We start from the raw sequence: 18398 nt of genomic DNA on the forward strand, positions 1-18398 counted from the left end.
GGTTATTGGTCTTTTTTGATAATGAGATGTATCAGCTATTTGTATATTTTGGAAATTAAGCCCTTTTGGTATTTGCAAACATTTTCTCCTATTCATTAGGTTGTCCCTCTATACCATGTACTTTTTCCAAGCAGACAAGAGGTCATTCTGGCTTTGTTGTCTGATATTCTGTTGATCTGTTGATCACTGAAGTTGATTTAATTAGGCTTGCCAATCAAATGGATGTTCTTTGTTCTTGCTACTGTAGGAATGCCCAGTTTAAAGCTTGCCAGTTGAAGAGAATTATGATCTTGATAAAGGGTGAGTATTCTTTGGTTAAGAGCAACCATAATTAGGTAAACATTTGGCCCCTTTTTGCTCTTCCCTCAGCTTGTCTTCTTTTTCTTGAGAGATAACCACTATCTTAATTCAGTGTTTCATTTCCTAGCCTTTTACCACTCATGCATTCCTGAAAAAACACAGTTTAAGTTTGCTGGTTTTACTTTTTATGTGAGTGAAATTTTGCATATATATATATGTTCTTCTGCATCTTTTTTTTTTTTTACTCAAATTGTGGTCCTTAGTATTATCCATGTTCCTGAGAATTACTTACATTGATAAGTTAGATAGTTGATTTTTTTCTTAACTGTTGTTTAGAATTTCACTGTATGTGCACAAATCCTTGGCTACTTCTCTGTTTAAGAGGTAAAATTTAATTATTATATCTTCTTCTGAGTATGGGCCAAATTTAGTGCCTTGCTTCTAATAAAATAAATTAGAAATAATGTGATGAAACTTTGCATACTAGGTTATAAAAGGCATGACTACTTCCCTCTTGTGCTCTTTCCTGGATCACTCATTCTGTTGGAAGCAAGCCCTCATGTCATGAAAAGTCTATGTAGTGAGGAGCTGAGGCCTCCAGCCAATAGCCGGGAGAATTAGCCATCTTGAAAGTTGATCTTCCATATCCATTTAGGCCTTCAAAGACTTTGGAGCTGGCCAGCATTTGACTGTGTCCCCAGGAAAGATCCCGAATCTGAACTGCTTCCATATTTTTGAAGCAAATTATGTGATACAATAATTGTTTGATGTTTTAAGCTGCTAAGTTTTGAGGTAATCTGTTAAATAAAATAGATAATGCATCACTTTTTATTTAAAAAACCTACTGGGATTGTGTTATATCTGTAAATCAGTTTGGGGAAAACAGACATCTTAAAAATATGAGTCTTATAATCCACCATCTTTTATTTCTCCATGTATGTAGGTCTCCTTTAATTTCTCTCAATAGTTTTCGTTGTGGAGGTCTTAAACATTTTGTTAAATTTATTTCTAAGTGTTTTATATTTTTTGATGTTCTTATAAATTGTATTTTTAAGATTTCATGTTTCTCATTGTTTGTTGCTAGCATAAAGATATAAAATTGATTTTTGTTTATCATTCTTCTACCTTCTACCTTGCTAAACTTGCTTATTAATTTTTTGTCTCTAAGTAAACAATCATGTGGAGAAGGCAATGGCACTGCAGTCTAGTACTCTTGCCTGGCAAATCCCGTGGATGGAAGAGCCTGGTGGGCTGTAGTTTTTGGGGTCGTTAAGAGTCAGGCACGACTGAGTGACTTCATTTTCAGTTTTCACTTTCATGCATTGGAGAAGGAAATGGCAGCCCACTCCAGTGTTCTTGCCTGGAGGATCCAAGGGACAGGGGAGCCTGGTGGGCTGCCGTCTATGGGTCTCACAGAGTCTGAAGCAACTGAAGTGACTTAGCAGCAGCAGCAGCAAACAATCATGTAATCTGTGAATAGAAAGTATCACTTCCTTCTTTTCAATCTTTTTGCATTTTTTTTCTTGCCTTATTACATGGGCTAGGTCCTTCCAGTACATTGTTGAGTAGAAGTGACATGAACAGAAAGCTTTGTCTTTCCTCCTTTAAGGAGGAAAGCCTTAAATGTTTCATTATTAGATATGATTGGTTTTTTTTTGTTGTTGTTTTTATTATTAGATAAACTCTAGGGGTTTTTTTGACCTCTTGTTGAGGAAATTCTTTTCTTTTCCTGCCTTGCTTGAGTTTTATCAAGAGTGGGTTTTGAATTTTGTCAAATAGTATTCTATATCTATTGAAGTGATTTTGTCCTTTCTGTTAACATGATGAATGACATTGATTTTTTTTTTTTCCACTGTTGGACCAACTTTGCATCTCTGGCCCATTTGGATATGATGTATTATCATCTCCATCTATGTCTGGGTTTTATTTGCCAGTACAGTTGCCCCTTAAACAACATGGATTTGAACTGTGTGGATCTACTTTTATGGGGATTTTTTGTCCAGTGAATATATGCTACAGGACTGGAAAAGGTCAGTTTTCATTCCAGTCCCAAAGAAAGTCAATGCCAAAGAATGCTCAAACTACCACACAGTTGCACTCATTTCACACGCTGGTAAAGTAATGCTCAAAATTCTCCAAGCCAGGCTTCAGCAATATGTGAACCGTGAACTTCCAGATGTTCAAGCTGGTTTTAGAAAAGGCAGAGGAACCAGAGGTCAAATTGCCAACATCCGCTGGATCATCGAGAAAGCAAGAGAGTTCCGGAAAAACATGTATTTCTGCTTTACTGACTATGCCAAAGCCTTTGACTGTGTGGATCACAGTAAACTGGAAAATTCTGAAAGAGATGGGCATATCAGACCACCTGACGTGCCTCTTGAGAAACCTGTATGCAGGTCAGGAAGCAACAGTTAGAACTGGACATGGAACAAAAGACTGGTTCCAGATAGGAAAAGGAGTATGTCAAGGCTGTATATTGTCACCCTGCTTATTTAAGTTATATGCAGAGTACATCATGAGAAACACTGGACTGGAGGAAGCACAAGCTGGAATCAAGATTGCCAGGAGAAATATCAATAACCTCAGATATGCAGATGACACCACCCTTATGGCAGAAAGTGAAGAAGAACTAAAGAGCCTCTTGATGAAAGTGAAAGAGGAGAGTGAAAAAGTTAGCTTAAAGCTCAACATTCAGAAAACTAAGATTATGGCATCCGGTCCCATCACTTCATGGCAGATTGATGGGGAAACAGTGGAAACAGTGACTGACTTTATTTTTTTGGGCTCCAAAATCACTGCAGATGGTGATTGCAGCCATGAAACTAAAAGACGCTTACTCCTTGGGAGAAAAGTTATGACCAACCTAGACAGCATATTAAAAAGCAGAGACATTACTTTGCCAACAAAGGTCTGTCTAGTAAGGCTATGGTGTTTCCAGTGGTCATGTATGGATGTGAGAGTTGGACTGTGAAGAAAGCTGAGTGCCGAAGAATTGATGCTTTTGAGCTGTGGTGTTGGAGAAGACTCTTGAGAGTCCCTTGGACTGCATGGAGATCCAACCAGTCCATCCTAAAGGAGATCAGTCCTGGGTGTTCATTGGAAGGACTGATGTTGAAGCTGAAATTCCAATACTTTGGCCACCTGATGTGAAGAGCTGACTCATTTGAAAAGACCCTGATGCTGGGAAAGATTGAGGGCAGGAGGAGAAGGGGACGACAGAGGATGAGATGGTTGGATAGCATCATTGACTTGATGGACATGGATTTGGGTGGACTCCGGGAGGTGGTGATGGACAGGGAGGCCTGGCGTGCTGCAGTTCATGGGGTCGCAAAGCAACTGAGCTACTGAACTGAACTGAATGTATAATGTGATGACCTTAAATTGTATACTTTAACTTGTCTTATAGTACACTTCTGTTGGTAATAAATTTTGTCAACTTACATTTGTCTGAAAATGTCTTTTTTCACCTTCCTATTTGAAACATTTTTGCAGGGTGTAGAATTCTTGTTGAATAGATATCTTCTTTCAGCAGCTAACAACTTATTAGATTGTCTTCTAGTTTGGATTTTATTTATTTATTTGTTTAGGGAGTCATCATTTATTACAGTCTTTATTTCCTTTGCCATTTTTATGTATCTACTTTTAGAGTTTTCTCTTTTATCTTTGATCTCAGTAGTTTATTGTTATGTTCCTTAGCGATAATGTGGTGATGTTAATGGTGGTTTTTGTGTGGTAATCTTGCTTGAAGTTTCTTCATCTTCTTAGGCCTGTGGATTGATTTTTTAAAAAACAAAATTTGGAGTATTTTAAGTCAGTATAGCTTTGATATTTTCCTGCTTTGTTTTCTGTTTTCTCCTTTTTCTAGTACTTCAATTATTCATGTGTTTTTAAATAATCTTTTATAAATTTATTTATTTAAATTTTTAAATTTATTTATATGGCTGCACTGGGTCTTAGTTGCGGCATGCAGGATCTCTGGTTGTGGCACATGGGCTTGTACCCAGGTCCCCTGGGTTGGGAGTACAGTACTGGACCAACAGGCAAGTCCTATACACGTGTTAAATAGTTATTATCTTACTTGTCCTTTGATTCTTTTTTTTTTCTTGCCTGTTTCTCTTTGTGCTTTAATTTGTATAGGTTCTATTTCCTTAGTTTCGGGGTTCACTGATCCTTCTGTTAAGCACATACAATGAATTTTAAAATTTCAGATGCTGCGTTTTTCAGCTCTAAAAGTTTCATTTAATTTAAAAAAAATAGTTTATGCATTTCTCTTTGTCGTATTCATGTTTTTTTTTTAAATCCTTGAACACATTAGTAATAGGTGTTTTAAATCCTCATCTACTAGTTCTGCTGTTCATCATTTCTAGGTCTGATGTTTTTCCCCTGTTGTTGGGTCACATTTTCCTGATTCTTTGCATGGAAAGTAATTATATAAATATGTTAATCTATAGCTATATCTGCTTAGAGAAAGAAAAATACCTTGAAAGCAATCTCCAATGTAAAGAATAGTTTCAGGTACAGTACAAATAACTTCTTTTTGAGCCATTTGAAGGTATGTCACCAACATAATCCTCTGTTAACTACCCCTCATAATTTATTGAATATTTCCTTCAAAGAAGGATGTTGTCCTACAATAGCCACAATACAGCCATTAAAATCAGACAGTTGGAAAAAAAAAAAAGAAAAAAAAAAATCAGACAGTTAACATTGATGTATTACTGCCATCTAATCTTATAATCCCATTTAACTTTTTTTTTTAGTTTTCCCCAAAACGCCCTTACTAGCAAAAGTATCTAGTCCAGAATCACATGTTACATTTAGATCTCACATCTATTTAGTTTCAGTTTGTTTGGAATAGTTTCTAAAGTTTTTTTGACCATTATGACCTTGATATTTTTAAAGATGATATACCAGTTTCCTTATAGAGTGTTTGCTAATTTGCTTGCAGTCTAAGAACACCTCCCCTCACCAGGATTGGGTTAGTTGTATTTCTTGCAAAGGAAAAAACTCTTTCCTCAGATCAGATTGAGATTTTAACCTGATCAGACTCTCAAGACCAGAACCCTTGAATTTCTAGGTAGAAATTAACTCAGCACACATACTATGCTGTTTTTTTTTTTTTTTTTTTTTTTACTATGCATCTTACTATGCATCAATAGAACCTCAAAGTAACTGCAAGAGGAAAGAAATCCTTACAGTTCTGTTATGCAGTTGTCTTGCATGCCTTCTAATAACCTGAAGGTTTTCTCAGTGTAAACAGTTTGAAGTACATAGTTCTGAACAGTGTAGAAACAGGCAGGCTCCTCAGAGGGACCCCAGTGAAGGTCATTTTTACCTTTCTCTGCTTGCTGTTATCTGAGCCCCACCTTGAGCCATTATTCAGTTGCTGCTCTTGTATTGGTTGATCTAAACACTAATTGTTGAATTAAATAAACAGCAACCCTCAAAACTTTTAGAGTAAGAAATCCATTAGAAATCACAGTTTTACTTTTAAGTGTGAAGGGAGAGGAGAATCCCAAAGCTCTTCTAACAGAGAAATATCTCAAGTATTTATCTTTTAAAAGCAAAACTCTAAACAAGTAACAAAACATATTATCAACAGGACAGCAGACCAGCAGGTTTATCTCTGATGGTTGGGTATGGGTCTGCCATTTTATTATTTTTATGTTAGTTTTCTCTGTTCTTTCTTATTTTAATTTTTTTTTTTTTTTACTTTTTGAGAATTTTAACTTTGCTTTTCCTGTTGGCATTTCATCTGTAGCATTTATTTAGTGGTTTCTTAAGGGATACAGTGTGTATCCTTAACTTTTCACTGCTCACTTCATGAAAAATTTAGGAATGTGTAGAATAAGTCAGTTGTATAGGTCCATATCCTACTTTCCTTGTTTTTATGCTGCAGTTTTTTTTTTTTTTTTTTTAATATCTAATCTGTTATGGGCTTCCCTTGTGGCTCAGCTGGTAAAGAATCCGCCTTCAATGTGGGAGACCTGAGTTTGATCCCTGGGTTGGGAAGATCCACCGGAGAAGGGAAAGACTGCCCACTCCAATATTCTGGCCTGGAGAATTCCATGGACCGTATAGTCCATAGGGTCGCAAAGAGTCCGACACAACTGAGCGACTTTCACTTTCACATGTGCTATGAACAATATGTTAAAAGTAAGAAAGTTACAAGTAAATTGAAAGAAAAAGGCATAATACTAACTTTTGTATTTAGCTGGGGGTTTACCATTTCTAATGTTTTTCTTTCCTATCTGAGGATCTGTATTTCCTTCTGGTATCATTTCTCTTCAGCAAGTCTAGCATCTTATGTCTGTAAACTTATATCTTTAACCATATTTTAGAAAAGTTTGGTCAGTCTTTACATATTCTCTTCTGCTTCAGTCTCTCTCCTATCATTTGTTTCTAGTTCAAGTCTGTTGGACTGCTTGATGTCATCTAACAGGCCTTTTAAGGTCAGTTCATTTTACAAAAAATATTTTTTTCTCTCTCTATGCCTGTGCAGATTGGATAATTTTGATTAATCTGTCTTCAGGTTCACTTTTTTCCCTGTCATTTTTTCAGTGAATAATTTATTTCAGATATTGCATTTTTTCAGTTTTAGAACTTTCATTTAGTGCTTTTTAAAATCATTTCTATTTTTCTCCACGAATTCCCTCTTTTCATTATTGTTAGCATGTTTTGTTTGGTCATTGGTTTAATTTATTGAAGATTGTTATTAGATCTGCTTTAAAGCCCTTGTCTGCCTGGGTGATCTGGGGGTTCATCAGTTGATACTCTTCTCTTAAGAATGTGTTTCATTTTCCTGGTTCTTCCTATGTTAAATAATTTTAGATTTTATTTTGGATAGTAAGAGTGTTAAATTGTGGAGATTCTTTTTTGTTTGTTTGTTTTTTCCCTGTTGAGTATTGTTTCTTTGGTTTTAATTGACAGTTGTCTTGACTGACTTGACTTGAACTGTAAATTCTTATTTTTTGGCCATTGTCTCTTTTGCCTTTAGCTGAACTTCTTTCAGTCTGTCATGTACATGTGAGGTTCTCTAATGGTACAAATATATTTAGCAGACAGAATTTGAAGATAACCTTTTTAGTGTTGTTCCCTTTAAGGATTTCTCCATTCTCTTCAGTGGTCATGTTTCTTCTGACTTCAGTTTCTTGGTTTCCCAGGCTAGAAAGCCTGTAGTGTTATATTCTACTGCTCTTTGTGTGTTGTACTTTGCCCAAGGCCAAAAGCTGGGTAAATAGGAACTTGCTTTGTACAGCTCCCCTTCTTTAAGTATATACTCTCCATTACAGTCTGCTTCTCTCGTACTCTCCAGTGCTTTCATGTAAAGTCTCTCTTAGTATTATTCCAGATTTTACCATTTCTATGAAGAATTAGACAGTAAGATCCTACTCTGTCATTACTGAAAACAGAAATGTATTATTACATTTCTCTCCTCTTTATTTTCATGTTTTTCTTTAGGTTCTTGAACATAGTTATAATAGCAGGTAATAAAATTTTTGCCAGTTTCAGGGGACTTCTCTGGTGGTCCAGTGGTTAAGAATCCACCTTGCACTGCAGGGGACATGGGTTTGATCCCTGGTTCAATTCAGTTCAGTCGCTCTGTCGTGTCTGACTCTTTGCAACCCCATGGGCTGCAGCACACCAGGCTTCCCTGTCCATCACCAACTCACGGAGCTTGCTCAAACTCCTGTGCATTGAGTTGGATGATCCCTGGTGGGGGAACTAAAATCCCATGTGCCATGGGGCAGCTCCTCCTGTGCCCTGAAGCTGCTGACGCTGTCTGCTCTAGAGTCCGTAACTTAAGCATGTGTGCCGTGACAAAAATTCCCATGTGACCTGATGCAGCCAAATATTTTTTAAAAAAATCTTTGCCACTTTCGTTATCACTGTCATTTCTAGGTAGTTTCTTTAGACTGATTTTCTTGCTTTTTAAACTTAAATAGCAATTTTTTTTGGATGTTGGAATGGTAACGTGATGTTGAATGACTAGACTGTTTTTGTTGTCTTCATTAGAAGGGTGTTTGACTTCTTTTTGGCCAGTGATTAAATTTCTGGTCAGCTTATCCTTTCATGGCTTGATTTAAAACTTTTTTTGGGGTGGGTTTAGAGCTGTTGTCTTTACTCTTTCGCTAGTTTTGCTTCATTACTGAAAGCAGGACATTTCTGGGATCCCTATTGAATGCCTTAGGGAGTGAATGCATTCTGTGTGATCTCTCTTCTGTCTGTGTGCTTTGTTAGCTGTTCGTTTACAGCTCTATAGTAGTTTTCCCCCCAGTTGTTCTTTTCTCTGCCTAATGGAGTCTCACTCTGTGCATGTGCTGCTTAGTATTCAACAATAGACTCAAGAGGATCCCTTGTAGAGTTCTGGACCTTTTTCTCCGCAGAGCTACCTCTCTCCTTTGGTATTCTGTCCTCTTAATCTTAATGTCTCTGTCTTTCTAAAGTCTAATCTCTGTCTCCTCAATTTAATGAGATGGCTGTACTGTGTTTGAATTTCCTTTTCTTACACCATGGTCTGGAAAGTGTGTCCTCCAAAAAATTGGGGTAAGCTTAGCACTCACCTCATTTGCTTCCCTTTTCTCAAAGGTCATATTTCTGCACTACCTTGTTGTTCAGTGACTGAAAGAGTTTTTTTCCTATCTTCTGACCTCTTTTCTAGTTGTTAACAGCAAGGGAAAGTCCAGTCCCAGTTACTCTATAATGGCTAGATGTGAAAGACCCTTAAATTATTGTAGTGTACTTATGTCTGTTAGTGCTAATGTTTACTTGTTCAAACCACTTGTGGTATTAAAATATTCTGGAACCCTGCTGATTTGGTGGTGAGGGTGGTGTGGAGAGTAGGATGAGAAAAGTTGCTTTATTTTTCAAACACTGAGATGGGTAGGTTGATGAATTTGATAATTTCCCCTGTATTATTATGTTAGTTTTTAAGTGTTTTGAAGCTCTGCAGTTAAGTTAGACACATGTGATTAGGGTTATGATATATTCCTGGTATACTGGATCCCTATTTTTATAGTACTTTTTATTTTAAAGTTCTATTTGTCTGGTATTATGATAGCAATACCGGCTTTTTCTTCCCCTGTAGTAGTTATAAATTATCTTTTTCATCTTTTTATTTATCAACTTTTCTACATTCTCATTTCTTATTTAAAACTCTTATGAACAGAGCATATCTGAATTTTATTCATCCCTGTATCTTTAGTATTTAGCATGATACCTATCTTTTATTGGGCAAAGAATACATGTTTTATAAATGATTCAGTTGTTAAAGTGTATTAAAGAATGATGTGAGTAAACTCATTCATGCTAGGAACTGAAGGGAACCAAAGGAATTTATTTTTCAGGTGATTATTCAACAAATATTTGTCGAGCATGTACTTCTTGTCAGACATTTATTTAAAGGTACATATTTGTTTAATTAGGGCTTCCCTGGTAGCTCAGATGGTAAAGAATCTGCCTGTAATGTAGTAGACATGGGTTTGATCCCTGGGCTGGGAAGATCCCCTGGAGAAGGAAATGGCAACCCACTCCAGTATTCTGCCTGGGGAATCCCATGGACAGGGAAGCCTGGCGGGCGACAGTCCATGGGGTCGCAGAGTTAGACACAACTGGGTGACTAAGCACAAGCAAGGTATTGTAAGACACAAACATGAAAATGATTGCCACGAAGGAGGGATTTTTTTATTACTCACAGTCCCCTAGAAGCTGAAGACGTAACACATTGTGCAGTACCACATGAGGAAGCACCAGGGTCAGTCTGGGGAGGGGAGGTTATGGGGGGCGGATGTGGGTGAGAGCATTTATTGTGGTTTAATTTTGTGGAATATTGTGGAAAGGAGTGGGCAAGGTAGGGTAAGCAGGTCTGGGATTATGTAGGTTTGAATAATTTCAATGGGCTCTGGGACTTAGGGACTGTTTGTAGTTGTCTGGTGCATGGCCCTGAAGTCATTAAGGCTGGGGAATAGTGGCCTGGAGTCTGATAAAGGAGGTAGTTGGGGTTATTGGCTCTGGATTGTTTGCTTTGCATATAAAAGGTATGCTTACAGGCAAATAATATGCCAACTGGCTAGCCCTGCAGAGAAGGCAATGGCAACCCAATCCAGTGTTCTTGCCTGTAGAATTCCAGGGACAGAGGAGCCCGGTAGGCTGCTGTCTATGGGGTCACTAAGAGTAGGGCACGACTGAAGCGACTTAGCAGCAGCAGCAGCTAGCCCTGGGAAGAACAGTCCTACCCAGGTCAGCAAGACCCCACATATCAAAGCAGAAATTACAAAAACCAGAAAATAGTACTTGCTATTACAAGTACTAATGCATTCTAATGAGGGAAGATGACAAATACATAAACGAGTATATTTTAATAAATGGTTTCTAATTGTGATAAATGCTATTAAGAAATAAAACAAGGGAATAGGCATGCTGCAGTCCATGGGGTCACAGAGTTGTCATGACTGAGCGACTAAACAACAGTATGAGAGAGAATGGCTGGAGGGCTTCTTTAGAGAGGGTTATTAAGGAAGGGTTCCCTGTGTTGGTAATATTGGACATAGTACCTAAGGAATAAGAAGGAATGTGAGGTTATATAGGGTAGTGACGTTCAAGGCAGTTTTGCTTATGGCCCTGAGACTGAAATAATAGACTTGGTTTGTTTTGAGGAGCATTAGGAAGGCTAGTGTTTTTGGAACAGATGGGCAAGAAGAATAATTAGAAGAGGTAGGCAGGGTTTTGACTTTGTAGTTTTGACTTTGTATTGTTGATTTTGTAGTCTACAATAAGGTGTTCAGCTTTTATTTTATTTGTGATCAAAACCCTTCAGAAGGTTTTAGCCAGAGAAGTAAATCTTTCTACACTCAGTTCAGAACAAATCTGTACAGTACCATGACAATGACAGTGTAACATGTGGGAGATATATTAACATGTTACAGTTACATGATTAAAAGTGAAGATGTTATTAAATTGGGAATGTTTTCATGAGACAGTTATCTTCTGAAGAGAATATTGATTATGGAGGGAGACTAGGATTAGTGAAGAATGAGGATGAAATCAGAAAGAAAAATCCAACAAAGCAGGCCTATGTGCTGTGGTACCCTTACTTTTTAAACATAAGGCTTATTATCAAGAACAACATATAGATAAAGTTTAAATTTTAAGAACAGTCAGAATAAACAGTGAGAGAAAGGAGATATAAAATAGCTATAAAAGTCAGAGAAGGTCATTGTCCTCAACTTTTTTTGAAATATTTTCAGTAAAAGATTGGAGGATTAAAGCTAAATTAGTTTTAAGAAAGTTATAAACATTATGATTAGGTGATGAGAAAGCAAAGGAAAACTCAAACAGATGTGCAAAGGTAGCTTGAAATAAATTTATATGCCTTGTATTAGATGCATCAAGAAAATCATCATAAAAAGTCATATAATTGGTTGCCAACATTGCATTTTTAAATTTTTCACATTCTGTAGGTAATATGTGTTTTTGTTGTTTCTTAAAATTAATTTTATTTCAGTAAAAGAAATGATTTTTAGGAAATGGATGGCCACATGTATTTCAGATTAAGCTATTTCACGGAAAAGATATTTTAATCAGTGCCTTTAAAGACTAAGAGAAAAGTAATAAGCAAATTCAAAGACGTGACAGTAAGCATAAGAATAAATCCTATTTATGTGAAATCCTCTTTTTGTGTCGTGTCTCAAAAGTTTTTAAAGGATTCAAGCCTTTTGATTAGTTACACACTTAAGAAAAAGAAAGAATTAGTTAATGGGATTTTGAGTCACTTTTTTAGCATTCTGATAGTCATTACTCTTCAATAACTTTCATGAAGGGAATTCTCTGGTGGTCCAGTGGTTAGGACCCACAGCTTCCACTGCAGGGGGCCCAGGTTCCATCCCTGTCGTGTATACTGCCTGTCTTGCTCCTTATTGTCCTCTGTTAGAATAATCTTTCTTAATTATATGGTCAGCATGCTGCGTAGGTATTTTCATGAAATTTTACTATATCGGCTGTGAGTTTGGTACAGTGGTTTGTTTCTTTAAGAGGTAAGATCGAAAGGGTACTAATTCAAGAAATGACTTGAAACTTAAGCCATATATTGAATTTATGCTTTAGAGAGAGAGAGAGTTTCTTTTGCCTGGCATATTTTTTTTCCAGGTTTTTACTTTCAGCTATTCTGTGTGTTTTAGGTGTTTGTAATGTAAATAGCAGGTAACTATTTCTGTTACTTTAAAAATTCAGTCTCATTCTTTTTCTACTATATTTACTCTGGTTACTGATACATTTTTTATTTCCACCTTTTTAATGCTGTTTATTTATCCTAATTTATAAGAATTTTTTCTTCCCTATATTTTTTCACTTATCTTGGCATTGATAGGTTTTTTAATTTTTTTAATTTTTAATTTTTTTGGCTTTTAAAAAAAATTATTATTCCCTTCTTTCCTCTACTGTTTTGAGAGTTACTGGTTTGTCCTAGTTCTATTCTGAAAAGAAAGATAGATAGCACTAAGTCGTGTCTGACTCTTGCAACCCTATGGACTGTAGCCTGCCAGGCTCCTCTGTCCGTGGGATTCTCCAGGCATGAATACTGGAGTGGGTTGCCATTTCCTTCTCCAGGGAATCTTCCTGACCCAGCATTGCAGGCAGATTCTTTACCAACTGAGCTACGTGGAAAGTTTTTTTAAATGCATATTTGACTTAAAGGCAAACTTATCTCTTCTTTTCAGAGAACCTCCTTTAACTTTGAATATGCTCCTCTTAATTTATATTCTGTTGTTTGCAGTATTTAATTCCACATTGTATTAGTATTCATTGCTGCGTAACAAATTACCCACAAATTTAGTGGCTTAAAGGAAATGCATGTTTATCATCTCACAGTTGCTATAAATTAGTTGGGGCTGTAGTCTCACCTGAGGCTTGAATAGGGAGGACTCCATTTAGAATAATCTGCTCCCTGTGGTTTTAGAAATGAGGTATCTGTTTCTTACTGGATTTTGAATAGTGGTTACCCTTAGCTCCTAGAGGCCATCCTCATTAATTTGTCAGATTGTTGTTGTTCAATTGCTAAGCCATGTCCAACTGTTTGAGACTCCATGGAATGCAGCATGCCAGGCTTCCCTGTCCTTCACCATCTCCCAGAGTTTGCTCAAACTCATGTCCATTGAGTCAATGGTGCCATCCAACCATCTCATCCTCTGCTGTCCCTTTTTCCTCCTGTCTTCAATCTTTCCCAGCATCAGAGTCTTTTCCAGTGAGCTGTTTTTTCACATCAGGTGGCTGAAGTATTGGAGCTTCAGCATCACTCCTTTCAATGAATATTCAGGGTTGATTTCCTTTATGATTGACTGGTTTGATCTCCTTGCTGTCTTAAGAGTCTTCTCCAGCACCACATGGGACCCTGTAAGATAAGCAACCCCCTAAATAGTAGCTTGCTTCTTCAAAAGCAGCAAGGGAAAGAGAGCCTCTAGCAAATTGGGTGCTACAGTCTTATGTGATGTTATCACATACACATAATCACATCTATCCTGTCACCTTACTGTATTCTGTTGGTTAAAAGCAGTTCACAGGTTCTGTCCACTTGCAGGGTTACACAAGGGTATGTATGCCAGGGGTGAGGATCATGGGACTGAGTTTCAAGTGATTGTCACACATCCTGTTTTTATATTTCCAAGTGTGGTAATTGTTTTTATTGTTTTATTTATATTTTTTTCTACATAGAAGAGCTTTCTTGTTTCTCTATGATAGTGGATAGTTAATTTTCTGTTTCACTTAGCTACTGTGTGGGTTGTCTCTCAAGCATCTCAGATCCAGTTCCCACACATGTGTGGTCCAGTGCTTCATCTTTTATTCCTGTGTGATCGTTGAAACTCAGCCTCCTATGGTACTGAGTCAGGCATTTCACTGCCTTACCTTTTTCCCTTGGTAGGAGAGTTGTACCCAAATACCATATTGATTTTCAATTTACTTTCGTCTTTCCTCCTCTTGGAATTACCTTTTTATTTCTTGAGAGCTCAGCTGTGCATTTAAAAATACACCTATTAAATATTATTCAGCCTATCTAGGTGTTTGTAAAGAGAGGATTTTGGGGTGGTCTGCCAAATTGCTCAATAGCTATTTATTTTCTTTTAACTAAGGATTTATATATTTAAAAACTGGAAATATTATTTACTGTATATGCATATAAATTTGTATATAAAATAAGAACTTCAGGTGTCAGTATAGGCACACATAGACTATAGAGTTGAGAAATATAGAGCATGAAGACTTTCACAATCTAGCTCTGGATGACTTTTCTGATGTAATCGCTTGCCTTTTTAAACACTTGCACATTATGCTTCAGCAATATAATTCAGCTTTTATTTCCTCAAACACAGAATTCAGCTTCATGGTTTCATGTTTTTGCATACACTGTCTTTTCTGTTTGGAATGTCCTGCTTTATCCTTCTCATCTCTCTTTACTTGGTTAATTCAGCCTTATTTTTTTTTCTTCTAAATTCACTTTTTCTCTTTAATGTTTTTAATTGCTATATATTTTCATTTTTAAAGGTTCTCTTATTTGTTTTTCAAATCTGTGTGGCAATTTTTGATGATTTTTCCCCCCTTGGTTCTTTTTGTTGCTTTTATTTCTCTAAACATACTAAATGTACTTATTAAATATTCTGTGTCCATTAATTTCAGTATCATTCATCTCTGCTTATTTGTTTTTGTCACTGCTTCTTTTACTCATTGTTTTCTTTATGGGTACATTCCTTCATGGGTTCTTGTGATATTTGACTATGAGCTTATTTTTCTGGAGACTTGGGAAGTCTCTGAAGCCATGTTAAATTATAAAGTTTGTGAGGGCAGGGACCATAGAACCTTGTTCATTTCTGCATCCCAGGCCTTGTTACAGTGTTTGTTGTATGAGATTTTCAATAAATATTTATTGAATGATGTGTGTACACTTCATACAGTATTGTGATTATTTATTTGTATGTCTATATCCTCTACTGTTTTGATAATGCCTCAGGTTAAAAAGTTTTTTAACTCCAACTTTGTATCCACAGCACTTAACATAGTGTCTAATATAGATTAAATTTGCAGTAAATGTTTATTAAACGAGTATGGAATTGTTTGGCATATTCTGCCCATTGTAATCTACAGAATAAAAAAGATTTGTTTTGCCTGGTTGTCATTCTGAAGCCATTTTGATAAAATGAAGAGTACTAGAGAAATGATAAATCAAGTCGGGTAACCGATAATGTGTCATGATTGATTAAGATAGAACCCTTTTTCAAACTGAACTCTAAAACCAGAACTTTAAGTGACCAGAGTCACTGAAGGCTAATCATACCATCAGCTATTCAGATACTTACTGATTTCAAGGCATTATGAATATGCAAAGTATTCAACCAACAAATATTTACCAAGTACCTACTATATGTGTATTTCTTGGCAATGTCATATGATGGATTTTTTCCCCAATAGGTTATGTGTTAGCTAGAGTATAAGTTTTTTTTATTTTTTTGAGCATAAGTTTTAAAATGTGAAAAGATAAATAGCAAAAAGATAAATGATTCATTACACCAGTGAAGGAATTGTTTTTAAGATAGCATCATTTCTTTATTTTTATGGAGTACAAATGAATAAATCCTACACAAGTTCAGATGAATCTAGGATAGTTGCGAGAATTAACATGGTTTGCTTCCCTCTTAAAAATTGTTCGAGTAGACCAATGCTCATGATTGTGTGTGTGTTTTTTTTTTTAATCTTTTTCCTTCTTTTTTCCTTTTTGCATGATGTGGTAGGAGAAACGGCTTTCACTAAAGAGAAATGGCATGAGATTTAATCTAGATATTCCTATTTAGGAGTAAATTGGGCAAGTTCCTAATTCTTACTGTGTCTCAGTTTCCTGATATGTAAAATAAGAATGGTAACATCCAGCTCACAAGGTGATAGTTTATATTAAAAGAGATTATGTAAATAAAATCACCAGGATAATTCCGGACATACAAGTTCAATAGATTTTGGTACGCTGTTTTGTTCTTTTTCTTTTATTACCTAATTTGTGTGAATTTTTTCACTATTTCATTCTCTTTATTTTTTTCATATAAAATCAAAACCAACTTTAAAAAAATTAGTATTTAGATTAAAGGTTAATGGGGAAAACCATAGAAATATTACAGTTATATGTGTGTATGGGTATAACAGCACTGCTGTTTTAGTTGGATCACAGAGAAACCTCTATTTGCTACATGGCACACTTGTCTTGGCTGACCTATCTCATTTTCTCTGGTTTTCTTCAAAGCAGGTTTTTTTAGACCTTTAAAAGCTGACACTTGGGCAATGAATACCCTGGAAAAAAGTCTAGTTTCAGTGGAACTTGGCCCAAAGGATTCAGATGGAACTAGAACAGTTCATTTGAGAGATTTGGGATTTAAAAAAGTTTTGAAACTTGTGTTTTACAGTATTTATAATTTTTTCCTTAGTGCTTAGGAATTTAGCTCAAACACTGAGAATTTAAGTTAAATGAATTGAATTTGTAAACTTATAGTTTTGACGTATTCTTTTTAAATTTTTTATTTTATTTATATTTGGCTGTGCTGGGTCTTTGTTGCTGCTTGGGCTTTTCTCTAGTTGCAGCAGGCGAGGGCTACTCTAGTTGTGATGTGCAGGCTTCTCATTGCTGTGGCTTCTTTTTTTTTGCAGAGCACAAACTCTAGGTCCCCTGGAGGAGGAAATGGCAACCCACTCCAGTATCCATGCTGGAAAAATCGCATGGACAGAGCAGCCTGGTGGGCTATAGTACATGGGGTCGCAAAGAGTCAGACATGAGTGAGTGGCTGAACATGCATGCATGCACAGGCTCTAGGGCGTTGACTTCAGTAGTTGTGCTCAATAGTTGTGGCTCCTTGGGCTTTAGAGCACAGGCTCAATAGTTGTGTTACAGGAACTTAATTGCTCCCGGGCATGTGAGATCTTCCTGGATCAGAGATCCAGGAAGCAACCTGTGTCTCCTCCATTGGCAGGTGGATTCGTTATCACTGAACCACCAGGGAAGCCCTACATAATGTATTCTTTTGGGAAAAAAAAGGTTAGTTTCTTACACTGTTCACCATAAGATACTATTAAACATTAACAACTAATTATACATTTTCAAAAAATTCCACAACTCACATAGCTTTTCATGTTTCAGTTCAGTTCAGTCACTCAGTTGTGTCCGACTCTTTGCGACCCCATCAATCGCAGCACGCCAGGCCTCCCTGTCCATCACCAACTCCCGGAGTCCACCCAAATCCACATCCATCGAGTTGATGATGCCATCCAACCATCTCATCCTCTGTCGTCCCCTTCTCCTCCTGCCCTCAATCTTTCCCAGCATCAGGGTCTTTTCCAATGAGTCAGCTTTTCACATCAGGTGGCCAAAGTATTGGAGTTTCAGCTTCAACATCAGTCCTTCCAATGAATATTCAGGACTGATCTCTTTTAGGATGGACTGGTTGAATCTCCTTGCAGTCCAAGGGACTCTGAAGAGTCGTCTCCAACACCACAGCTCAAAAGCATCAATTTTTCAGTGCTCAGCTTTTTTAATAGTTCAACTCTCACATCCATACATGACCACTGGAAAAACCATAGCCTTGACTAGACAGACCTTTGTTAGCAAAGTAATGTCTCTGCTTTTTAATATGCTATCTAGGTTGGTCATAACTTTCCTTCCAAAGAATAAGTGTCTTTTAATTTCATGGCTGCAGTCACCATCTGCAGTGATTTTGGAGCCCAGAAAAATAAAGTCAGCCACTGTTTCTACTGTTTCCCCATCTATCTGCCATGAAGTGATGGGATCGGTTGCCATGATCTTAGTTTTCTGAATGTTGAGCTTTGAGCCAACTTTTTCACTCTCCTCTTTGACTTTCATCAAGAGGCTCTTTAGTTCTTCTTCACTTTCTGCCATAAGGGTGGTGTCATCTGCATATCTGAGATTATTGATATTTCTCCCAGCAGTCTATTCCAGCTTGTGTTTCATTCGGCCCAGCATTTCTCATGATGTACTCTGCATGTAAGTTAAATAAGCAGGGTGACAGTATGCAGCCTTAGAAAATACTAAATTTAATTACTTGTTTCCATTTTATTGA

The 18398-nt window shown here is 36.7% G+C and overlaps 1 protein-coding gene across 2 annotated transcripts in view; it reads left to right on the forward strand.

The window, feature by feature from the left end:
• The window catches only part of ACER3 (alkaline ceramidase 3), a 149411-nt gene that overhangs the window by 15626 nt on the left and 115387 nt on the right, over nucleotides 1-18398 (forward strand). The window contains exon 2 of one of the 2 annotated variants that reach the window (XM_020897566.2): nucleotides 248-300. The exons of the other annotated variant lie outside the window; for it this stretch is intronic. Coding sequence (XP_020753225.1) covers nucleotides 285-300 — 16 coding nt within the window. The 5' untranslated portion in view covers nucleotides 248-284. The remainder of the gene's footprint in view (nucleotides 1-247; nucleotides 301-18398) is intronic. 2 annotated transcript variants of the gene reach the window in all.

This window comes from Odocoileus virginianus, chromosome 10, assembly GCF_023699985.2.
Source record: "Odocoileus virginianus isolate 20LAN1187 ecotype Illinois chromosome 10, Ovbor_1.2, whole genome shotgun sequence".
In the NCBI taxonomy this organism is placed as follows: domain Eukaryota; kingdom Metazoa; phylum Chordata; class Mammalia; order Artiodactyla; family Cervidae; genus Odocoileus; species Odocoileus virginianus.